The sequence below is a fragment of the Perissodus microlepis genome, chromosome 7 (genome assembly GCF_051167445.1).
Source record: "Perissodus microlepis isolate ML-2025 ecotype Zambia chromosome 7, ASM5116744v1, whole genome shotgun sequence".
Taxonomy (NCBI): Eukaryota; Metazoa; Chordata; class Actinopteri; order Cichliformes; family Cichlidae; genus Perissodus; species Perissodus microlepis.
The window spans coordinates 7,550,400-7,576,146 of record NC_140467.1 but is presented as its reverse complement, the minus strand read 5'-3'; the positions used below and the strand labels follow the sequence as shown (position 1 = coordinate 7,576,146).

General features: G+C 40.3%; 1 protein-coding gene across 9 annotated transcripts; it reads right to left on the bottom strand.

The window, feature by feature from the left end:
- Positions 1-769: 769 nt before the first annotated feature.
- On the bottom strand, positions 770-25,487 carry ppfibp1b (PPFIA binding protein 1b). 9 transcript variants are annotated; one of them, XM_084933083.1, is made up of 28 exons: positions 25,278-25,487; positions 19,482-19,563; positions 17,694-17,899; positions 16,391-16,480; positions 15,359-15,472; positions 14,888-15,019; positions 14,073-14,165; positions 11,461-11,553; positions 10,676-10,793; positions 10,533-10,577; positions 9,076-9,137; positions 8,888-8,972; positions 8,473-8,612; positions 7,939-8,036; positions 7,049-7,109; positions 6,643-6,817; positions 6,185-6,217; positions 5,485-5,626; positions 5,275-5,406; positions 4,928-5,078; positions 4,688-4,799; positions 4,479-4,567; positions 3,227-3,349; positions 2,995-3,120; positions 2,720-2,908; positions 1,973-2,137; positions 1,799-1,864; positions 770-1,715 (listed from the first exon to the last, which is right to left on the bottom strand). In XM_084933083.1, the coding sequence occupies exons 2-28, from the start codon at positions 19,543-19,545 to the stop codon at positions 1,632-1,634; spliced, it is 2,988 nt and encodes a 995-aa protein (XP_084789209.1). In that variant the 5' UTR covers positions 19,546-19,563; positions 25,278-25,487; the 3' UTR covers positions 770-1,631. The 9 variants fall into 9 exon arrangements, with proteins under 9 accessions (XP_084789209.1, XP_084789210.1, XP_084789211.1 ...); XM_084933084.1 differs by having other exon boundaries at positions 6,643-6,814; XM_084933085.1 differs by having other exon boundaries at positions 7,049-7,106.
- Between the last annotated feature and the right edge of the window lie 260 nt (positions 25,488-25,747).

The following is a 25,747-nucleotide window of genomic DNA, read 5'->3' as shown; positions in this document are numbered from 1 at the left end:
CCCTGGTTTACCTCTGAGCAGGAGCACACATATTTGTTAACTATGTGAGCATGTCCTGTAGAGTGACCACATGTCAACAACATTATTATAGTAGGTTACATTGTAGTGGTGTGATGTATATCACCAGTACAGAGGTTTCAGCAGGGGCCGGTGGGTGCATTTCACCACTGAACACAGACTTTTGTGCAGAACTGTAGAAAGGCTTTACTGTGCATGTATGAACGTGTGGAGACATGACAAGAAGAAATGAGAGGAGAGCCAGACAGACTAGACAAAAGAAATAAATCTGAGAAAGACTGAAAAAAAGAAGCAGAAATAAAAGAGACTTCGAGCTCTTAATTACACACAGAAAACGCATCTCATAAGTTTAGTGAGTGTTCTGTCATTTAGCGCCACAGCAGTTCACACATCTAAACTCAGCAGCATTCAGATTTTGTGCCACCTCACAGCGGTAAACAATTAATGTCAGGCCTGGATGCTGTAAAGGGTAAACTCCAGAACCGAGTGCTAAAGGGTAACAACCATTCTCCGTCTCTTTGTGACAATAAAATTGAGGCTCTATAAATAAAAGTCTTTGTGGAGGATTTAATTGTTGAACAAAACACCGAAATCCTGATTACAGAGCAGTTGTGTAGAGCAGGTTTTGTCATCTCCAATTATCTGTCAACATTACCAACCAACATTAGAGAGTTCTTGCGTCCCCGACGCTTGAAAAAAATCTGACATTGTGACAGGTGTAGATTTAATTTCTTCAAAGAAAACAAACGTATTTAAATTACTTTCTTGATTTATTAATTGCATAAGTGTACAAAAAAGACATCTTTTCAGGGAAGGTGGAGAGCTGCAGAGGGCATTATCGCTTTGAGAAAACCAGACGTTTCCTTGCAGCACAACATTTCCCCAGAATTAACTGCAGGTTTCCATTAAAAATCCTTTTTTGGTAAAAACAATGATGAGTTCTTATATGACTGTGTTGAAGTTTCAAAACATGCAGCGAGATTCTTGCTTTATACTGTATATGCACATTTGTAAATGTATAAGTGACAGAATAATATTTAAAGACTGTTCTCATTTCTTTAGCAGGGTTCAGTTGTGTAGAAAACATAGCAGCTGTTTGAGGGTTTTTTCTTTATAACTTCAAAATGGAAACAGTCTTAACACATCACTTCTAGTCCAACTCTTTCTTCTAGCATTGCCACAGTCAAAAGGCAATTTAAAAGTCATATATTAAATCTATATAGGCATTTTCTAGATGTTTTTTTTATTTATTTTTGCTGGTTTTCACTTCAGTTAAAACAGGAAGGTACCCGAATAGAACACAGTAATAATATCTCCAGAAACCAGCTGGCAGGCAAACAGTGGTGTTATCCTACATGTTCCCTCTGACATCAGTCGGGAGTAATGAAGACTAAGTTCAGGAGTGAAAGTGGCCTCTGGACCGAAGGCTTCAACATTTAAAAATCAACTAGAAAGACACGACACTAATACTTTTGGCTCTTCTTTGAATGTAACACTAAAAATGAGGAAAATGTGGGAGTATTCTTGTTTTTTTGTTGAGACGTGTGTGTGCAAGTGGAGAGGGTTGGCACAGAGTTTCATTCACAGCAGGATCAGGTCTGATGCTGACAGCCTCACGCGTTGGAGTCGTCGTCGGTTACGCTGGGGTTTGGAGAATTGGAGATCTCTTTGAAGAGTTCGTCGTCTTTCAGCATGCTCTGGTAAACGAGAGAAAAGCATTAAGTTTACTACCAGAAGCCGTGGAAACAATAATCAGTGAGTAATTGTTCCTGGTTCTCACCGTCAGATTCTGAATGCCCTCAGAGAAAGCACCAATCTGTCTCACGGTTCCCTCAGAGTCCTCCATCTGTGAACAGAAAGCAATAGAGCACAAATTTAATATGACTTTTTTTTTTTTTTTTTTTTTTTTTTTAAATTAAGCAAACCATTAATGAATGCTGAAGAATATGCTCACCTGCTCTAGCCGGTCGAGGTCATCTTCATAGATCTGGAGCTCGAAGCCTTTTTGGAAGCTCCGACCCTTTGGCATCTCCACGTCCATCGGACACACATACTCCTCGTTCTCTTCCTGCTTTTTCTTCCTCAGACTGCCAAAATTACCGAATGATAGTTTCTTTGGCTGGTGTGAACCGGAGAGAGAGGACAGGTAAGTACTACATACATTCGCACAGGAACGCACACATACCAACCTCTGATTTAGAAAAAACACAAAAAGGTCATCATATTTGATCAGTGAGTTTTTGAGACCTCTGCATCATCAGTGTCATTTTTCCTCCTGGAATAAATTGCACAATAAAATTTTAAGTAATATGTTGCACAAAAATGCCAGATGGAGCAAAAAGGATACGAACTAAAACTCATATGCAAACTGATATAAACTGATATCACAAGATTTAAACAAAACAAACAAACAAAAACTTAAAATGTTGAATTTTCTGGCAATGATTTTATGGTTACAGGGTTGATGCCAGTTTTAGTGACTTAAAATTCCTTTAAATTAATGTGTAGGCACATTTAATTTCCATGAGAAACTAAACTTTAATATCACTTTGTCAAATCAAATCTCTCCACTTGTTACCCATTTAAAGAGAATACGTAGGAAAAAGCATTTCCAACATATTTTCCATGTAAGTACTCTGAGAAGTAATTGTAGTACTTGTAGTAAGAGAGGACGGTCTGTCTGTGGGAACTCGTGCTTTACCTTGACCTTAGTGGTGGCAGTAAGCAAAGTGTAGTCTGGGTTTTCGAGACACTCCTGTTTGAGCTGCTGGGCCTCTGAACCAATGAGCAGGTTGAAATGTGTGGCAAGGTGGCGCCGCAGCAGAGTCTTGTTGGGGGGGATGTTCAGCAGCAAAGCCATCGTCTCCACATTGAACCGTGGCTCCAGAACCTGAGCGGGAATTTGGTGTATTAGGAGCGGACACAACCCAGGACAGCGTCTGCTCTTCCAGGGAAATTAACAACTAACTCTCTCACCATCAGGCCCCCATGGACACCGCTGCCTCTCAGGTTGGGAGCATATTCAGCGAGATCCACAGACCTCAGCCACTCCATCACCCTGTGGTTGGTCCACTGGGAAATCTCTGCCGGTGAAATGTTGTTCTACAGACACAAAGTACAAACCACAAGCACAGTGTGTTCACACATAGCTAGGAGTATGTAAAGTCAGTGGGCCGAGCAGCAGAACAGGCTGTTAAAGCGAACGCACCTCGTCTGACGGCCGGCGACGGAGGCAGTTAGGCTCATAGTTGTTGAGTCGGAGGACTTGAATAGCTCTCTTGATGCTGAGGTGATGCAGAACGCTGCCCACCTTCAGGGAAAGCAGGTCATCCTGTTGGACAAAAAAAGATATCAGTGATTTGCTCTAAGATTGACTAAACTGTGATTGTTATCCTTAAAAACACAAGACATCAGAGCTTAAAGAGGATCAGAGAGCCAGTGCTGAAATACAAATACCTGAGGGTGAATCTGGGATTAGAGAGGAAACTTTATTTTTATCATGCCAGGTCACTTCTGACTGATACATCAGAGCTAACTCATGCTGCACATCTTACCTGTTCCTGTGAAACATTGTTTGAAATAACGGATCAGAGCTTTCTAAGAGCAGAGCATACCAACCAATCAGTTCTCTGGGAGAATAATTAAAATAGATGCCATGAAGTTCAGTTAACACACTGTAAAGGGGGTCTTACTGCCTTTCCCAGAGCACTGAGGCGCTATTTGCTGTAAATGTTCTTTACTTAAGGCCAAGGTTATGGAAGCTCCTCAAACTTCTGAGAAAATAACTGAAAATTGAGAAACTAACTTGAAATTTGAAGGTGTTAACTTGAATTTTTGACTTACCAATGGCAAAGATTACGCTTTTTTCAACACCAGGATTAAAGAGTGAGACTAAAAATGTGCCATAAGAAGAGGGTACATTTAAGAATGAGTATTAAAGCTTACTTACCTTGAGGGAGTACCATGAGGGCCAAGTGAGAAAATGCACAAAGCAAACATTTTTACTTTGCGTCTGCACTGTTCTTTTCAGAAGTTGACTACATTTTGTATTGACATTTTTCCTTTTCAAGCTTTTAATTATTTGGCTGTTAAATGTTGTGAAACGAGCTGTTGTTTGTGAACGTAAGGAGGGTTTAGTCCGCTGTGAGGCAAAACAGAAGAGTTGGAAGAGAAATTCTCTTGGTCTTTTTTTCCATAACGTGATGTGAAAAGAAATGTCTGTTGCTATTGACCTCTCCATCCACTGGTGTAAGTGCTCAGAGTCTATGTAAAATAAATTAGACTTCTTTAATCCTCCTAATAAAAACATATTCCTGGTTTATTAAACTTGCTTTGTAGTGAGGCTTCCATCACCACTGGAGCTCTGTGCAGTAACACTAACATGAGGTGACACTAGAGTCATCAGCCCAGCTTATCCACAGGGTCTGTGAGGGGAGTGAATGTCTCCTATCGGCACTCACCACAGTCATGTAGTGCAGCATGCGACCGTCCACTCTTCCCTCATCAAACTGGGTCTTATACTGAGGTAGGCCGATGTCATCCAGCCATCCTGAGAAGAGGCAGAGAGAATTACATGAATTATTAACTCGAGTAGAACATCAAGTAAAACATCACAAACATAAAAAACAGACCAGCTGACTCATATCTTCGACTAGCAGCTGGTACTTACTTGTCACCCAGTTGTAGTCCAGCTTTCCCTTATTGTCCTCCTCTTCTGAGCCGAGGGCCTGAAGAGCCAGCTGGAGCTTCTTTCTGTGCAGCGGGTGTTTGATGCCCAGCTCCTAAACATCCACAAGTTTGGATTAAACACACAACATTCCCCAGTTACTACACAGGAAGTTCAGGGCAGGAATACTTTGCTTTTCTTCCAGTGTTGGTAAACTTATTAAATTCTTCTGCTTCATCGCACCCTCTCCAGGTCCAGCTGCGAGGCCTGTAGCAGCGTCTGTCCAGAGGAGATCCACACGCGAGCCATGTTTACATAAAGACCAAGACCCTGCTCCTGCAGCCAGTCGCACACCTGATCCTTCGGCCAGCGTGCAAAGGGAGCGTCTACGTCACTAAACAAGAAAAGAGAAGAGTCAACAATGAAATAGGCATGCAGACACGCCCCTGTGGACGTAGATCACTTGTAGTACATGCACTTGTTACATCTTTATTATTCAAACAAACAGTACATTTCACTGTACAACACAGATTCAAAACAAGGAAACCACATTGTGACTTTCATTATTCATGCTGAATGCACTGACTCACTTGTTGACTCTTTGAAGGTCACGAGACCAACCCAGTCTGGGTCCTGCTGTGGCACGCACTCCTCCTCGCTTGAACTCACCCTCTGGTAGATTGTCATCCAAGTTAAATGTGGTAGACTGGCTCCTTTTTAACCTGAACAATAAGACATTAAAGTTAAATACTTAAAAAAAGAACCGTCAGAGGGAGGATGTTTACAGGTTTTCTACTCACTTCCCAAAGAGCTTTTTTATTCCTTTGGATTTTTTTCTGCTTTCTGGAGTAGTGGGGAGCGTGTGTGTGCTGTCGCTGTTATTCGACCTCTGTGGCAGCCCTGCCAGATCGAGATGGTCCGTACCCTGTCGTTCTGTTTCAGCTGTGCAAACAAATGACAGCAGATCAGCATCAGCATCATGAGGATAAGGCAGACAGAGCTGCTGCACAGGGTCAGTGCAAAGAGCCAGAATACACTGAGACAGGCACATGACGACTCCTGAGAGGTCACTGTGAGCAAAGCGATACGCTCTCTAGAATGGCATGCATGCAGACACTGTTCACTGCCTGAGAAAAGGATTGTTACTTTGTTTTAGATTTAGCTGGAAGGTCTTAGAGAGCCATTTAAATTATTTTATCGAATAATCTGGATCTCAGCACAGCTTTGTGCTCGGGGAAAGCTTTAAGAGAAACAAAGGAGTGTAGGCAAAAACATGCAGGAACATGGCAAAATCTACGTACACTACAGCACACTCAACATACACAGGTACAGAAGTTTGTGCAACAAAGAACAGAGACAAAGTACTGCAGCTATTAAACTAAAAGAAGATGTCAGCGAAGTGAATGGATGAGATCAGAAATTGCAGACAGAAATATTCAGCAGTTTGCTTTCTCTGGACAACTAGTGCAACTCTACCGTGACTTGTGATCTATACTGTACCTAGCATAGGCGCACTCGCACTCCTGCTGCGGTCTTCATGTGTTACAAAGAGCACAACACACAGGACAGGGTCCAACAGAAAAGAACAAGAGGCCAGAAATTATGAGTGAAATAATAACGGGATTGGGGAGATGGGATGCAGATATACAAGTGTACAACACACACACACACACACACACACACACACACACACACACACACACACACACACACAATATAAAAAGCACATAGACAGGACGAAGGACAAACACCAGCCCAGAAACACAGTTCCATAATTAAACTGGGACCACAGCCTGTGGGCTGTAAATTATGGTCTTGGTCCATAGTGTACTCCATGGGTGTGTCTTGGAGGGGGAGAAAAAAAATGTGAAGAAACTCTCACCATGTAGTGGGTTAAAAGCTGAACAAAGCCCATTTCCACTAACTCCATGATCTCAAATCATGCCGTTTGCACTCACCAAGGCTTGGGCTACTGGTCGTCTTCTTGCCTCCGCGGATCTTGAAGAAACCTTTTCCAAAAGACGACCGAGCCTTTCTCGAGCCAAAGGGATCGTCCTCTACGGTGGCAGGTAAGGTGGCTGAAGGATTTATGGGTGGCTTTTCACTGATGCTACCGATCTCCTCACTTGTCTTCTGAGAGTACAAAAACATTGCTTGTATACAGATTCTGTACTTCCATATACTAAATGCCAGAAAAACTAAAATGAAAGACAATTCAAATGTGAAAGAAACAAACGGGCAAGGCTGGAAAAAGCAGTGTGAGGTAAATTAGTGGGGGGAGAAAAGAAAAAAAAAAAAAAAAAAAAAATCACAATAGACAAAAATCAGTCTTCAGTTTTTAGCCAACGTCATTTCTGCCCATACCTGCTCAGTTTTGCGCCCATCCCGATGATCCTGAGTCACAGTCTTTGTGTTCTCTTGACTGCTGAAAGCACAACGCAAATCACTTTAAACATTATACTTTACTTAGCAGTGCGAGTCTACGGCACATTATTAACCACACGTAGATACTTCCCGACACACCATCTGCAGGAAATGGACAAAACATGTGTCAGGACTACAGCAGCATCTGTCAAGTGAATGGTTTAGTCGATCCTAATATGTTACGTCTTTATACTTCTGTACTAACAAGCATGCAAACATGCATTCACAATAAAATAAAATAAATAATACTAAGGAGATGACCAATGCTTAACAATAATCACACTCCTTTCTCCTTCCTTGAATGCACAATAACATGTCTTATACTCATTAAGTGCTCCATTGTGTTCACTTTGCAGTGGAATGTGACAGGAAATTAGATGAGAACAAGCACTCAGTGACATGTCAAACACGTGGTGCAACGCCACATGGACTGCCCCGGATAATTTAAATATATACGTGCATTAAACAGCATGCTTCACTGCTCTTACCACAATTTACAGTGTAAATTTACACTTTATTTATAGCGTAAATTGCAGTGACAGCTTCCAATACTCTGAGATTTTAATGTGAAAATATGTAATTCCTGGCAAGTTACAGCATTGTAATATAAATACAAGACACATGCAGGCAGAATGAGCACCATTTCACTGTGTTTGTCAGTGAAGAATATGAAAGAGATTCCACTAGGATTGGTGGTTTGCCATGTTTGGATTTGCTGTTTGTTTGGTTCTTTGGCGCCTAGTGTTCTCCGGTTATTTGTTTTTTAATTTGTAAATTAAAAATATTGTTAAAAGAAAAACAAAGTCATGTATAACACATAAAATCTTTACCTTTCTGCATCTGCCGGTTCAGATTCTGACATTCTCTCTGGATCAGACGGGCTGGGTGAAGGCGAGGGCTCTTCACTTAGTCCACTGGGGCTTTCCATCTGAGTCGGGGTCAGAAAGACAAAAGAAGATTTAAATGCAATAAAACTGTGACTTAAAAATTCTACAGAGTCCCTGAGAACAGTCTAAATCTGCATACAGAGATCTGACAAAAGATGTTATTCAACTAATTGGTTGTCCAGCTCTTCAACACTCATTTCCAAAGGAGTGAAATTAATGTGAAGTTTTTGTGAGAGTGAGTGTTTTACTGAGCACTTTAGAGTTTAATGATATGTGAAGTCGCTCCAGGGGAGGAAAAAGAGTAAAAGTAAAATTAAAAATATCTCATGTTCTCTGCTATTTAAATAGTGATACCATGGGTGCCAGTTTAGCTTAGTGGGTGAACAGGCAACCGCATGCCACATGACTGAGACGCACCGACCAAGTTTGAGACCGACCCGTGGCCCTTTGCTGCATCTCCTCTCCCTCTCCACAAACCTCATCTGGGCTTTTCCCTCTCAGTTGTTCAGCATCCGTGCCTTCTTGTTTTTCTGACTCCACAGACGGAGGGCTAGCTGGGACTGTGGCGCATCCATCACCAGAACTCTCAATGTGCTCATTATCATTTGTCTTTGTTTCTGTAATGGACCAAAATATAATATCAAATTATTTAACACATGATCCTGTTTACAAGATGTAGGAAGTAGCTCAAAAGTTTTCACACACAAAACTATACAAACAACAAGGGGAAAAGGCAAGCAACCCAGGGATAGATGAAGGGTCTGTGTGGCAGCTAAAGCTTAAAATTCATTATTTTAGCACATCATTAATGTCAGTTTTTAAATGCTGTGAATCAAATATTATGTAAATTTGTCTAAATACTTAAATTTTAGATTGTAAGTCTGAGTCTAACCTTTCTTTCCCTGCACGGACATCACCATGTCTTGAACTTTCTTGTACCGCAGCAGTGACTGTTTCAGTTCTTCAATTTTACGATCCTGCAAAGGAAAAGGAAAAAATGAGGTCAGTTTTTTCCCCCCCTGGAGCAGCTTTGGGTAGCTGGGATGTGATACAAGGTGAATCCTAGCTGGTCAGATGTACCTTTTCTTCATTTGCTGCCATCAAAGACTCCACTGCCTTCTTCATCCTCTGGACTTCCACATCTAGAGAGGAGAGAAAAAGATTACGGAAAGAGTTCCTGGTGTGAAGTCTACGGGTGTTAAAATGTGAGGATATGTAAAATTTAACATACAGGATGCAACATTACAGGCTGTCAGTCCAGCAACATCACGGCCACACTGCTTTTTAGAAACCAAACGTACACACAGTGTTGGTGTGAGCGGGTGTTTTACATGTTAACCTTTGCTCAAACATTTCCACTTTTCAACACACTGACACACACTCTGTTAGCGGTCCCTTTCAGTACTTGTGTATTTTGGCATACCTCAGCCTTTTCTACCAGTTTCCCTTCTTTCTTCACAGCCACCCTTTCACCTAGAACATTTCTGATACTTCAGAAAACAGATGGATGAACAGAACTTTTTTTGTCCTCCACTTGTTCAGTTTCCTCATTTTTCTTTTAAAGTTCACACTGCAAATTATGCTTATATCTCTCAAACTCTTATTGTTGGCAGTGAAACAAAAGGCCAAAACTTTGAAATAAATCTACTCAAGGATGACTACAAAGAAAATCCTTCTTCTGGAGTGAACCTGATAGAAAAGCTGCAGAATGACCTCAAGAAACTCATTCATACTGAAACATTTTGAGAATCTGGCTGAGCAGAAGCAGTCCTAAGGATAAACTGTCAAAAAACCCCATGCCTGTTAAACATTACACTGGTCTGGTCTACAGCTACAAATGTTTATTCAAGGTTACTTCTACCCAAGAAAAGTTTGACTAGTTATTAAACTCGGGGGCCTCGCTTATTTTTCCTCACCTGCACTGTAAATGTTTAAAAGGTATGCTCAAGACATGAAGGAAGCTTGTGTTTTTGCTTTAGTCAATAGGATTCTTAAAATGGACACTTGTAATTTGTACTTCAATATAGAGAATCATGGAGAGTGCGTGTGCTGTGCATGAAAAATGAAACTGTTCTATACAGATGAATGTAGAGTATAGTATATATAACTGATGGGAAAGTGGACATTTATTAAGACAGCTGTACATGAAAGATACTGAAAAGCACAACAGCAGGACAGGTTAGCAGGGTGCGCACACACGCACACACAGGTTGCTGGTGAAGAGAGGTAGGTGATTAACGTTGGAAGACATGAGTCAGAAGGTGGAGTAAGCAGTCTGAATGGTCACAACAAACAGTTCATTCTTCATTCCTGCTAAAAACACAAGGCAAACTGTTCTTGTTGCTGTTGTAGCCGGGCATTAAAAACTCAGTGACAAGATTCGTGCCAAAGTTGAGATGTGGCGCGCTGTGGTCGGGTACTAGCACTGGAACTGGTTATAATGGACAAGCAGAGTTCAGATGGCTCATGCTCGTTCATGCAAATAGGGGTGGAGGTGAGTGCAATAATAAAATCACAGACATAAAAACCCCCCTTACGTTTTTCTTTCAGCCTCTTTCTAAGAGTTTCATCTGGATGAGAGACTAAACAGGACAAGAAATTATAAAGTAAAAACTTGCTCCAAATAAACATCAGGAATGCTGATCTTCAGCGAGGCGTGTGATCTGTCTGGTTTCCCCACCTCTGTCTGTGGGCTCTGCACCGTTCAAGCCGATGGCCTTGAAGCCCGTCTCGTCCTGCAGTCTCCTCATCTCTCCGTCTTTGCCCTCCAGCTGCCGCCTCAGTATGGCTAGCTCCTCCTGTTCACCAACGGACAACAGTGAGAAGATTTTACCACCTCCCCCACTCCCAGTCCAAACAAACCACAATACAGGGGTTCACAGAGGATGACATGGCACACAGGCTGCAGGAGGGTAACGAGTATGAGGAGGGTGATAAGCACTGATCTCTGGAAGTGTTTGGATATTATTAAATATGCAAGCCATTTCCAAAAAGAAAACACCAACATGTTTAAATGACCAAAGCAGGAGTCAAGCACAGAGACATATCTTGTACATGTTATAATAGAGTGGATTAAAAAAAAAAGAAAAAGGAAATGAGTGGGACAATTGTAGAGAGGGACAGGAAAGAAGAACTCTGCCAACTCTCAACAAAAGCCCAGAATTAAAGCATACTTGTGGTTTAAAAATTAGCATTTGCTAAAATTGGTGCCTAGTAAATGCAGACTTAAGGAAGTGGTGTTTCTGATTGCACTTGACTTAACCATGCATTATAGCAAAATGCAGTGATGCGTGGTTAAGTAAATTATTTGCAAAAATACATACATTTTTGAGCGTGAAAACAGAATCTAACCAGATTTAATTGTTTTATGCCTCAAAAATTAAAAAGAAGAAGAGGTGCCAAAGGGAAAGGTCAAAAAACCATAATCATACAGCAAGCACAACAGTCATCCTTGGAAAAGCCGACCTTCATCGCCTGGAGTTTGTGCTCTTTCCTCTGTTTCTCATACTGCATCTGGCCCATTTTGATTTTCAGGCTAGAAAGCTTGGCCATTAGTGACTAGCAGTAAAGAGACAAGCCACGGAAAGAAGAAGAAAACAGAAATGGGAAGGAGAGAAGATAAAAAGAGATCAAGAAATGCTGAATATCTAAATTTCCAGGAAAATGACCACTAAAGCAGATTAAAAGTAGGCACCGCAACAAACAACAAAACCCCCAAACAACACGCAGTTACTACATGCAGTTCAAGAAGCATAAGATAGAAAACATCCAAAGCAATCATCTGGAAAATTCTAGTAAGCAGAGTCACTCCTTCATCTTTTCTAACTTCAGCATATAAAAGGGTGGTGGCAGTCTGATAGTCAGCTGGCCTTCACCTAGTTTAGTTTTTTGTGTTCTTGGTTAACTTCTCTTTTCAAACTGTAAAACAAACAATTTTCTTGTCTGTGTTGTAACAATTAAGGGTCCATTTGATATTTGAACTCGTTTCATTTTGCAACCAAAACCTAAATTCACAGCATTCAAACAGCCACGAGAATCTCTGAATGAGAAGGAAAAAAATCCTAAAAAACATGAAGAAATCTCAGATGTTGTTAATGGAATTGGATTAAGAGGCAAAAGGGTGACAAACTCTTTGTGACCAGGAGGGAGGAAAAAAAACATGGTGGTTAGTAACCCCCCAGCCTCTGACTGACCACCTTCAAAGCAATTGCATCAGTTACCTGGCAGAAGGCAATTTGACTCAAAATAACTGCAGTCCTTCTCAGACAATTTGGTAAAGGTTTGTCAATATGTCATCTAATTCATAACACCCCATTACACTGCAATCAGACTCACTGTTCCAGTGAGTGCAAATCATCTACGATGAGCCTTTTTGCAATAGAGGACTCAAGTCAGTGGTTGCATTGTGGTTATATCCCACATAAAAAGGAAGGCTGCTGAGCACCAGTGTCATTTTGAAGAAGCTGAATCACCATCCTGCAGCAGTGTGGCACCATTTGTGGAGGAACTTTGAAATTTCTGTTTCAAATTTATGATGTTCTGGCTGGACCCTGAATATAAATACATTTTTTGATGTAAAATTCCGTGTACGTAGACAGCAACAGATTGGCCACATATGTCAACAGATTTGCAATTTTTGCAGATTACTCACAAACACATTGCAAGTACAAAACAATTCCAAAAAGTCAGAACTCCAATGGACTTTCTGTCCATAGGAGGTGTAGAAGTGGCAGAAGCTTTTCGCTTCAGTGGTCTCAGAATCTCCTCTCTGCTTTTCAAAGATGATGTGATTAAGCTGGCTTTATCAGATGATGGCCTCCAGCTCACACTAGAGCAGTTTGGAGCAGAATGTGAAGCAGTGGGAATGAGAATCAGCACTTCCAAATCTGAGGCCATTGTCCTCAGGCGGAAAAGGGTGGAATGCCCACTCCGGGTCAGGGATGAATTCCTGCCCCAAATGGAGGAGTTTAAGTATCTCGGGGTCTTGTTCACGAGGAAGGAGAGAATTGAGTGGGAGATCGACAGATAGATTGGTGCTCTGGGTGCAGTGACGCGGATGCTGTGCAGGTCCATTGTGGTGAAGAGAGAGCTGAGCGTGAATGTAAAGCTCTCAATTTACCTATGGTCACGAGCTTTGGGTAGTGACTGAAAGAACGAGATCGCAGATACAAGGGGCATAAAAATTAGCTTTTACTGAGTGGCTGGCCTCTTCTTAGAGATAAGGTGAGGAGTTCAGCCATCCGGGAGACACTTAGATTAGAGCCGCTGCTCCTCCATGTTGAAAGGAGCCAGTTGAGGTGGCTTGGGCATCTGACTAGGATCTCTCCTGGGCGCCTCCTGGGTGAGACATCCGCCACCTGGAGGAGGTCCCAGGGCAGATGCAGGACATGCTGGAGACATATCTCTCAGCTGGCCTGGGAACACCTTGGTATTTCCCTGAAAAGGCTGGAGGAGTTAGCCAGGGAGAGGGAGGTCTGGGCTTCTCTGCTTAGGCTGCTGCTCCAATAGTGTAACAGAGCCCCGGATAAATGAAAGAAAACATATAGATGGATGAATAGATTGCATTCAGTTTCCCCCCTCCCCTTCAGATTTTACACAGCATCTGAACTTTTTAGGAATTAGGGTTGTAAATGCCAACTCAACCCCATTTCAATTTAAAACCGACACTGTATTATCACCATTTTGATCCATCAAAGCCACTCTGCAAATGCCAACTAACTGTGACTGATCACAGTCCTCGTCCACATCTGCAAAGGAACCATTTCCAAGGCAACAAGATCCCAAGCTCATTGCATAGTTGCAAAAATTCTGGCTGTGCTGTGGCCTCAAACCACTGTTTTCCCTACTGTGACTACAGCATAATACTATACAAATAGCAGCTGAAATGGTTGCATGAATAACTTTATCCAGGTAACAAGAGATGTACAGATATTACATTTTTTTAAAGGGCATAAAAGAACATTTCAGCTGTTAAGTATTGACTTTAAACAGAATGGTGGATTTTAGCTGTTTAAAAAAGGGTAAAACTAGTCTTTAAGATACATAAACAGCCAGTAAAGTGCTCTGGGATGACTCACCTTAGTGGATTTAAGTTTCTTTTCATACTGTAGTTTTTCAGTCTCCAGTTCAGTCAGTCTGTACCGCAGCTCATTAATTTCAAGAATCAAATCCTGACAAAAGAAAAAAAGAACAGGTCACACCTTAAATACTGAAGGATAATTTTTGTCCTCTAGATAAAATTTTAACTCTAAGATTCCAAAATGAAATTTAAGTGAATAATTTTAACATCTCATTAACTGCTCCCATCTTGCAAATGTGACTTGTATCAGCAAAAAGTTCTATAAAGTGACTACAAATGCATTTGAAAGCAGCAAATCAGTGCTTCCAGGCAGCAGCAGTGATAAAATGAGGGGAAGCTGCTTGTAGAAAAGAAGTGATTTATGTGCTGTGAGGCGGAACACGGACAGCAGCTTTTTGTTCCAGCGGGGTGGAAGAGATGGCCGCGCTGCTACAACAAGACCATGACGTGTTTGAAAGCTTTCCAGACATTCTGCTCAGTCTATCTGGGAAGCAGAGATCTTCCCATCTCTAGTAAACAAATGACTGACAACATCTTTATAAAAATCTTGTCTAATAAAGTAACAAAAAAAAATCCAATTAATATTACAATAATGTGGGTATACCGTCAATGGCTAGTTTAGCAAATACTAACAACAAGAAATAAAAATGACTTTGAGACTGATAATAAGACGGAATCCTCTCTCCCCGAGGTTTAAGACAAAATAAATGAGTGTTTCATTATTGTTGAGCCTGTGTGTGTCTGTGTGTGTGTGTCTGTGTGCGTTAAGTGAGATAGAAAAGAAACATTCAGAAACAAAGAAGATTAGTTCACCTCACTGTCCCTAAATCCATCATCAAAGTCAAGCCTCTCTTTTTTCATACTGTTGAGTTTCAGCTTAAGGTTGGACACTTCAGACATAAGCTCAAGCTTCTGAGTCTCCAGAGCAGTTCTACACAGAAGCTCCTGTAACAGCAAACAAACAATCTGTGTAAACAACACTGGTAGTACAGGCATTATTGTGTAGAAGTGGAGACACAAAAAGTCATCTGCAAAACCTCAATGATTAACAGTTTTAACAAGACGCCCCCGTTACACCCACTTATAAACTTAGCACAGCAGTGCACACAGTAGATGTTTACTTGACAGGAGGGCGTGAACTCAGCTCTTCCAGTTGAGAGTCAGCACCACCCAAACACATCTGCACCATATGTCCATTTGCAACTTTCACTACTGGGGGGCTTTGGTTTGGGAATAGCCTTCCCGTCCTCAGAGTGTAAGACAAACACACAAACACACACAGACCTGTTGCAGCATCTCCTCTGTTGCGTTGAGCTTCTCCCTGTGCTCATCCAAACACAAGTCCAGATCCCGAATCTTCTCCCCCTGAGCCTCAACCTGGTCTGTCAGTACACTCACCTGCATGAACACAAGGTAACACATTTTAGAAAGGACAGCAAAGCCTGATATTAAACAAACCAAGGGCCAAGTTATTATAGAACATGATGAGCCAAAGTTATCCGTTCCACTCTTTGTACTATTATAGAGTTTTAAGAGTTTTAAGTCAGAAGAGAAATCTCTCTTAGTGCGCCAGGGGTGGCGGCAGCTGTAGAATCATGCAATCAACATATACAGATACCCTGCTCCTAAAAACAGTGAGGGAGAGAACTAAACAAATCTGATCACAGTTCAAGTGCAATAAATCTTTTGCATGTGGGGCAGAAACACAAGCAAGCTTTGAAACCTCCAGTTAGGTTTTACAATGTTTCAGTTCCTTTCCAGATCCTGGAGAGTCCACCTGTAGCTGGATAAATTATACAAACACTGACTAATAATTACATTAGTAACCATTTGCCACCCCAGGGAAATTCATTAAAAATCAACAAACAAAAATGAATTCAATAATAAAACATTATGTGAACTATTATTCAGAAATTCGCAGTTTCTTGAAGTTTTCAGAGCTGCAGCAGATTTATTGAGTTTATTAAGGACGTCAAGCTGTGCTCCATTTTCACCTTTTAACTCTGTGTTGGTTTAAGTACTAGGAGTATTTTCTTAAGTAAAACAATATTTATCAGTAAGCGTTTTTTGTGTGTCAAACCCCTGACCTAATTTTTACAGCTTCAAGCATTCTTTCAATGCTTGATGTTGCTAGGTTACAAAAATGGTTTTCTCCCCCGCCATTGTTTACAGTGTTGATAACACAAGTCCTGCCCCTTCTTGTTTTTGACTGGTCGATGAGAGGGAGAAGTAACATTGATGAGCTTCACAGGAGTTTTACAGAAAATAGACAGTGGAGGAGATGGTAAAATTATGGAATTACTGCTAGGCAGGTACCTGAAGCACAAGAGACTCCTTATCACTCTCTAGTCGTGAAAGCCTCTCCTGGTAGTGGTCACCTCCACCCAATGAAATGTGTCCGTTAGACTGGGGAGAGAAAAATAAATTATTAGAAGAACTCTACTGAGCCATTTGCAAGGGTATGATAATGTATTCCTCCGCTTTTTTTTTTTTTTTTTTTTTTCTTAATTTTTCTTTATTTTTTTTTCTTATTTTTTTTGACAACTTTATTTATAATTTTCCAATATGACAAAAGTACAGAAAAATATAACTCGAATTGCGATTACAAACACTGCCATTGTGAAACTGGTTACGCCACGCAGTGGCAAACCAGTTGGATGCAGGAAAATGTGTAATCTATGGGCACATACAAAAAAAAGTACTATCACGTGAACAAGGCAAAAACAAACAAACAAACAAACAAACAAACAAACGAACAGAAAAAAAACCAAAAATAGAATAAAATAAATACATAAATAAAAGGGGGGGCTGCATTGTGCGGTATTCCTCCGCTTTAAAGACAAAACCTCAAGTCTTTAATGTCTACTAATGTTCTCAGCTGAAATTCTTCACATCAAAGTGCCTGAGCAGCTACACCACTTCACCCTGCACAAATAAAACCTTACATGGTTGAAATGGAGAGCTCACATTCAGACTGCTGTACACAGAGTGGGTTACAGCATTACACAAAAACTCTCACTGGCCTGCAGCCAGTCACTGCTCTGATTCCCAAGAAGTCTGTGCGTTTCTTGCTGCACATCAACTGTGACACCAACACAGCTAATCCATCTTGGATTCCATGGGAACCCAGCAGAACAGGACAATTGTTCTGCGTTTTCGCTTAGCAAACAAGCCATTTGTGGACTTGGATACAAGACTGTTTGCCCACACTGTTCTGTATTAATACAGCTTTAATTTGGCACATGCAACAATCAGAATCAAACCAGCTGTGCTACAGTTTGTTTGAAGGACTTCATGCCCAGCCATCACAGGAGAAATTCCTTCCATGATTTTTTTTTTTATTATTAGTCCTTTATTTATCCAGGTAAAAAAAAAAAATCTCATTGAGATTAAAAAATCTCATTTCCAAGAGAGATCTGGCAAGATTACACAACTTGCACCGATTTCAAAAACAGAAAACACGAGCACTACAACGGTTTACCCTGAGGCTACACTTTTCTGGATGGCAGAAGAGCAAAAAGTGGTCTGTTTGCTTTAATTTCTAAAGACCTGCTAATAAACTTTATTTCTTTCCATGAATCCAACTGATATTTCTAACATCCACAAGTAAGGGTCTTACCATGTGACCGTGGAGCCACTCAACAAGGCTGTCAGCTGTGGAGTCGGGGATCTGGCATCGTAGACTCTCCCTTTCCTCCGAGTCCATCAACTCTAGGACACTTCTTAGGTCTTCCAAAAGGTGAAGCGCTCGCAAACTACCCATAAAAGGTGACGTAGGCGACTGGCAGTCAAACAAACCATTGGAGTAGTCTATAGCTTTGGAACCTGAGACAAAAGAATCACAACAGGAATAAATATGAGGATAAAATTAGTCCAGAGACAGACTGCAGTGTCATCTTATGCTGCATGTGATGTTTGTTGACAAGCTTTAGTGAGTAAAAGTTCTCATCTGCTAGATTACAGAGGACATCAATCATTTTGTGGCTCAGGCACTAACAGTAATTGAAGAACACAATATAATTTTCCAAAATATTGGGATGCTGTGTAAAATGTAATCCCATTATTTAAAGCCAACACTGAATACACAATTTATAAAAATGCTGAAACTGAATAACTGTCAAAGTGTATGTTTAAAAAAAAAGTGTATTTCATAAAGGTTGGAACAGGCATGTTTACCACTGTGTTGCATTACCTCTTTTTCTAGCAACATTTTAAGCCTTCTGATGAGGACACAAAAGGCTGGCAAAGTCACAAATGTTCCATCCTTACAACAGGTTGGGCTCTCTCTGCCAGATTTTCTGGACCCTCCTTATAGACCTTTGCTACTTTAATTAAAGTAGAATCTGGTTTGGCATAATCTTGCTAACATAATCAAAGATCTTAAAGACATTGTCTGGATGGCAGAATACATTACAATTAAGCTGCAGCATCAATAGCACCTTTACAGATTTGCATGTTACCCATGCCACAAGCACTAATACACCCCATCACATCAATACTGATTGATCAGACTAAAGAAATTTTTTTTCCTCTCTACTTTTCACCAGTTCATGTCAAATGATGTCATGCCAAGTCATTTGTGTTAAATTAGTGATAACATGAATGACTTCCTGAGATTTGTTTTTATTCAGAATTTAGACAGTGACACCACCTTTTGGAAATACAGTTGTGCACACTATAGGTATCACATTTCTAAAAAATTATAACACCGCACTATAGAAAAAAAACAAAAAAACAGAAGGTCAAATATATATATATATATATATATATATATATATATATATATATATATATATATATATATATATATATATATATATATATATATATATATATACATATACACACACACACATACACACAAATACCAGCATTGTAACATTACTCTGAACAGGTGAACAGACATCTGGGCATAGACCCACTGCGGGGGGGGGGAGGGATATGGAGAGAAATGTAATGCATATAGGTGACTGGATGAGATTTATATAGGTAAAAAAAAAAAAAAAAAAAAAAAAAGGAGGACCCCCTCCCCCCCCAAAAAAGTTTAATGATGCTATTAGATTGACCTTTTTCACTTGGATTCTTTTATTGTTAAAGACTGACAAATACATGGGGTGGGGCATTAACTTTTCCCAGCTTTTAAAAGGGGTAGAAAAAGTTTAAGAACCACTGGTTTAGAGTTACACAGACTCAAAGTGCAAAGAATAAAGGCTAGATAGAGCACAAGATATCACATGACAGCTTGAATGTCAGCTGTGCAACAAGCCATAACAAGACACCAGATAAGGGTTTATCAATGTTGACTCAACCTGGAAGACCTGCAGAGACTTTGTTGCTTTAGGCTTTCACAAGTACTAAAAGTCATGGTAAAATATTGCGCTGATGCTTTTTAATGGGAGAGGTTTACCTGCTATAATTCCATCCATCTGCTCAAGAGCAGCAGCCAACATGTCGCTGGCATCAGACATCATCTTCAGTCACTGACAAACCTATAAAGACCAATAAAACCAGTTTAAAGGGTTAGCCCCAAAACACAGTAAATGTTTTAAAACTATTTTTTAAACTACAGTTCAGTTCACATTTCAACTTACAGGTTACAGATTTTTTATTTTTTCCAAACATGCCTGCTCATGAACATAAAAGAAACTGTTATTGTTATGTATTTCCAGTTCACTGTTGAACAGGATGATTTTTTAATGTTACAGCTTTGACCAGGCATACATTTTTAAAAACTTGTTTAAGCCACAAAAAACAAAATGAAACAAAATAAAATTTCCTGATTAGCAGAGGCAAATCAAAATTGTGAGATACCCAGTTGGGATAATGATTACAAATTTTGACTTATGGATGGCAGCAAAGTGGCAGAAACCTAGCACACCGTGGTGCTGGAAGATAAAAATTGTGTTTTGCTAAGAATTTTGATCTGATGTTATGCATATTTTGATATGCCAGTTGTTTCTGTCACAGCTAACCACATTCATTTTTCACAACTTAAAAAAAAAAAGAAAAACAACTGCAGCCAAATCACTTTTACACATGTGTTGTGTTATGAGGAGGCGGCTAAATCTGATAACACACTGCCTGCTTGGATCAAGGCCTTCTCTGCTTTTTTTAAGAAGTAATTTTGTGTATCATTAAACATTAATTCAGCTGCAATACTGTTGGGTTTCTTTGAGCCATGAGTTTCGAGTCTTTAACAGCTGGTAAAACAACATAATTCTGAGTAGGGTTTGACTGTATAAAAATAAGTCAGTTTTTGCATGGTTATATGATAGCAAGGCATCTCTGGCAGCTTAAAAAACAAAACAAAAAACAAACAAAATCAGGTGCTTTGTTGAGTTCCTTTAACTTCCTGTTGTTTAACTCTGTGCTGAAGAGTTCTCATGTATATTTTCTAAAACTAATGAATGCCACACATAATATTAAATTAAACCAATATCTAAAACACTGGTGTTCCGAATGTCCTATCAAGAGGACAGTGGGAACTTTGTTTGGATTGAAATAAAGATGCATTTTCGTGTCCCAGTCTTGGAGATTTGCCCAAATAACACAGCAGTCCCTTTCTCTTCTGATGTTCGAAAGACCCTGCTGTATATTTGTACATGTTTAAGCATGCAAATAGAGATGTTCATGTGCACACAAACATCCACTGACACCTCTTCCTTTATTCAGCTACCTTCAATCCTGGGAGTGCCCAGCACTGGGACGTTCCACCAGTTTCAGACTTTATGGAAACCACCCACAGACTGAGCACTGTTATTTAAGCATTTCTGTGGTCACAGTTTCCATTATGTGTAAAAGAAGCATGTACTAAAACACAAGACTCGACACAACACACAGCAGACTGAGAGGAGATGAGCACCCAGCATGCCACTGGTCCACAGTAAAGTGCTGGGTGGTTTCCAACAGTAAAATCCTGAATGTGTGTAAAAATGCTTCTCTCAGTAACAACAGTAGCTGCTTACTACACATTTTGCAAAAGACCTGACATTTAGAAAAGGCAGGGCAGAATTCAAGCATTTTACAATGTTTCCATGGAAGGACGAGGGCTGGTATACAAATATTTCTGCACATATATCCATAAATATTTCATGCCTGTGTGTGTAGACACCCCGAAAAAACAATTGCAACCCCTTTAGGAACCCTGCAAGGGATGACCTTTGAATGGTTGTCAGCTAAAATCTAAACTAAACTGACTAATTGATTAATTATACAAATCATGCTAGTTTATATAAGAATTTGGTTTGCTAATAAGCAGCACAAATTCAAAAGTCAATATAATTTAGAAGCTAGAACTAAGAAACAGTTGCCATAATATCAGCTACAGTAGTGTGCAGGGGTACTAATGTACATTTTTTACGTTTTTATTTTAATTACACTCTCTTGTTAACACAATTATAACATCAGAGCCATCTTTGGATCCTTGGTTAACATCCTTGCAAGCTTTGTTTTGGCTGCTGTTCACAGTATACAGCTCAGTGCATGGTTAAGCTGCTCAATTAACACTTTGACAAAGTTGGATTTAACTCACTTTGCTTTTGCAGGCAGAAAAGCAGTTTAGAAATTAGTAAATTAGAACAGCTTTTCAATATTTTAGTCATTAAAAACAGAAAAGTAAAATCTCAGATGTTAAGAGTCTGCTGATAATGTGAATGGTGTTAGCATCATGATGTGAAACCGGAAACAATGGGACAGCATCTGCCCATATCTACTGCCAGTGCTGAGTGCTCCCTTAACAGTTTCTGACGTTTGAATCCTCATCTCAGGGATATGATAACCAACAAAGGACTGAGTGGACTGATGAACATCTATCATTCAGCTGATGCCAGTTTACAAAGAGTTCTGCAAAGAGCCAATAAAAATTACCTGCAAACTGGTGGTAAAAAAATGAATTAAAAAATTAAAAAAATAAAGTTATTGTCTAATCTGACTGTTTGTGTACTGCAGCAGCTTGGTTCGCTCTTTGAGCTTGTTTTTATGAAGTTCTCTGGGCTAAAGCAAATATAGATGAAATTATTTTATGATACGGAAATGTTTACCTGGCTGCTGGTCTGCTGTTTGATTCCAGGCTCGTTACAGTTTTATGGGCATGTGTGCTATTGGTGAGGTTTGTGCAACTTGAGAAAAGAAAAAGGACATCCTGCCAGCACTGCTTGAAATGCATAAACTACAAACAGATTGAGGGAAGGCTTTTATTGTGGCGATATCTCAGCATTTCACAGCAGCCAGCACAGAGTTTGGATCATGATGAGACAAAACTGGAATCCAGACCTGCAGGGCATCCCCTTCAAAAGCCTGAGTCAGCTTTTCTATCACAGCAGAAAAGCAAATATGGGTTACCACATGGCCTTTAGCAAACATACTTCAAACAGCAGCTCAAGACCAGACATGCTGCTCTGAAACCTGCTAATAAGTGCAAACAGCCTTCTGAGCACTTCCACAGCTTCATCCTGGATGTAGGATGGACACAGCAAAAAGAATTCCTAATTACAGGGACATGCACGCTTTCCTCAAGTCCCAGGAAGCCTCCATGTTGCTTTAGTTATGTGTAAACATAAGATGGTTGTCTAGAAAGCAGCCAAGGTAACAGTCTGTGCCGTTTTTTTTTTTTTTTTAAAGGTCTGGGACAAGTGATTGTTTTGAATTACAAAATAAGTGTTCATTAAATGTCCTAATTTTCCACATTTGAAAGAGACAGGTACATATTATATATGACAAACAGCACTTTTACTTTATGATGCATGTAAAGCATCTGTCCAAGACTGCCATCAAAGGAGACATCTCAAAATTCCCAATGAGCAAGCATCGCTCTCAAACAGAGTCCCTCTGTCTGCCTGTCTATAAGCACCACTTACACCAGCCATAAGACAAAACAGAGAGCTCTATTGTTCATCATAGTGGTTTGTTTTGACTGAGCTGCATAAGCACACAAAGGCTGGGAGGGGAAAAAACGGCATTGCAATGCTACAGTTGACACCTGCCTGCATATTCTTTTCAGACTAAAAAGAGCCTCAAAAGTAAACTGAAAGAACATGCAAAAGCAGCTTTGCCCCTTGGTGAAATCAGCCATGTAATTCACAGAAACATGCAGAGAACAATGAATACAGGAGGGAGAGTGGACCACTATAATTGCTTTTCAAATCCTGCAGCTCAGGTCCCTTTAGGCAACATAACCCTACTTCACTGGGTGCTCCCCTAAGAGCTCCGGTACTCGTGGTATAGAAAGAAAATAAAGAATATCTTAATTCCTGAGTTACACGTGACCAGCGAACTATGCTTCAGCACATGCAGCAGCAGCACACAACAAAACAGAAGCCTCTGGCTCATTTTCTTTCACAGATAGTTGCATGTGCCTGTAAAAACTGATAGCAGTCTGTACTGAGATGAATAGCTGTCATGTTAGAAAAGACTAGAAAAGACAAACCAGGCCAAAATCACACCACAGTTTGTTTTACTTAGTCTGTTTTTATCCAAGTTACGTGGCAATTTCCGTGGACATGACAGCGTAGGCCCACATAATAACACTTTATATGTTTTGACTCATGCAGGCCTGGACTCATTCTTCACCTTTACACAGTTTTTCTATGACAAAAGCCAAACTCCTTTTCTACCACAGACAGAAAACAGTATATTTAGCACAAAATAAGGAATCAACTCACTGCTTTTAATTTAGAAATCAGAAGAGTACCTAAGATATTTATCATACACAAGAGGCAAAAAAAAAAAAATGCCCAATGTTTTTCCTGAATAAAAGTGGGCTTTTATTGAGGTTGCTTTACTTAGCCATAGGCAGTAAACTCCTGTGCCTGCAGGGATTTGGTGTATGTGTGGACACATTTAGAGTATTCATCAGCTACCTGCAGGAATAACCTGCAGCTATTTTCAACATGGCTGAATAACTGGATGCCTATCTTTACTTTTATACCTCCCGGCAAGAGGTTTGAAAAGTGGACAGGGAATTTTCCTCCATCTTTAGACTGGCTGGAAATAAAATCATGAAAAACCTTAATGGTATTCAAGCAATTAGTGATGTAGCAATGTAAACACAGCTTCCAAAAGGTGGAAATGTAGTTTTTAAGATAAAGTGTTTCATGTGAGAAGGGCTTCCAAGAGCTTTTCCTGCCTGCATGTATGTGCACAGTCGTGGCAGAAGTTCATTTGTGTTGGATGGAATCACACATTCTTTTCATATTACTCACAAATGCACAACTTGTGTCTTAACTTGACTAAGAAGTCCTTCATCTTCATGCACATGCAATGAAATGCAACACTGAATAATATACATGCCATACAGAAGATTGGTTATGCTGCTGCGAACAACAGTAGGCTTGTTTTTTGGGGAATTTTCCTTAATATAAACTCCTTGCATTTCCTTTTTTGGCTGCAATGCGGTGAAGACAGGAAGATGCTGAAAAGTGACCCCTGGGAGTGTGTGAATAACAAAGAGCGAAGACCTAAACTGCTTTCAATTAGCATTAAAAAGGAATTAAGTTAGTAAATCAATGAATTCAAGGAAAAGCACCCAAAATTACTGTTGGCAACATCTGGTTTCCAGACAAGTGTGCTGCTTTCAAGAGCTTTTTTTAAGAAACAAAAAAGGCCAAACTATAACACAACTGATTAAGTTTCACGTCTCTTAGAGGAACTCCAGAAAGTGTACTTCACATTCGGGGGCAGTTCACGATCACTACTAAAGCTAAATCCCACTAATTCAGCACCTAGGGCAAGGCAAATGAAGCCAAATGAATGTTACTTTAGAAACAGATAAAAACACAGAGGGGGAAAGAGGGTAAGAGCAGCCTCAGGCGATGGAAAACAATGGCACAGTGCAGAGATTAGATATGTGGCAGGTCATAAACAGACTTCTTCCAGTTAGCTTCTGTTACATATTTAACGTAAAGCTGAAACATTAACGTTTTGTCTACAGTCGGGTATTTAGGACACTTTGCGTCATTCGTTTCTTACAGTGTTAACGAGTCAGATTTCACTAATACGAGTCAGATTCCACTAACCAGACAAAACCTAACAGCTCAGGGACCTGCTGGTTATAAAAAGTTAGAAAAGTGACCATAAAACGGTAGCTTTGTGAGACGTGCGCGCGCATCTGCGCGAGCCTCAACGGCGGCAGCTTGTTCGGACTAAACGGTAACTTTAGCAGACTACAACAATAAATCACAGCTGTAGCCTCAAGAAGGACGCGTACCCAAACTCTTCTCGAAGAATTTCAGCGCTTCCGTAGTTTCGTCTTCTCGTTTTTTCTGAGAAAAATCCACAAAAGTTGTGTTCTGAACTTCTCCGTGCCCACCAGTACGACCCTGCCGTCCGTGCACATCACTACGCCATGATGTCGAAGTGACAGGGTCGCTGGAAAACTTTGCATGTCATGGCTGAAAAATCCCACCCCTGCTACAGGCTTGGATTGGCCTGGAATTTAAATGGGAGTCCTGGTGCGTTCACTGTAACGTGCCTAACATAGGAGCTGTGAGTTTTCTGCGGGAGATTCAGTCATCTCCGGTACGGGAAATGATTCAGAGAAACCAGAAACTTTTTGAAAAAAAACAAAACAAACATTTTTATTGTCATCTTGATGTAGGAATAGTCATAACCAACAGCGGCTTTCACACACAGCGGTCCGTCGAGCTAAGTAACGTAAAAGTGAAATTTCCCATGTTT

Excerpts from the sequence above, each read along its gene's own strand:
- ppfibp1b (XM_084933083.1), bottom strand. The coding sequence starts at position 19,545 with ATGATGTCTGATGCCAGCGACATGTTGGCTGCTGCTCTTGAGCAGATG. Across the intron at positions 15,020-15,358 it reads CAGAGGAGATGCTGCAACAG|GAGCTTCTGTGTAGAACTGC; the intron begins GTCTGTGTGTGT and ends TTGCTGTTACAG. Across the intron at positions 2,909-2,994 it reads GTGTCCATGGGGGCCTGATG|GTTCTGGAGCCACGGTTCAA; the intron begins GTGAGAGAGTTA and ends ATTCCCGCTCAG.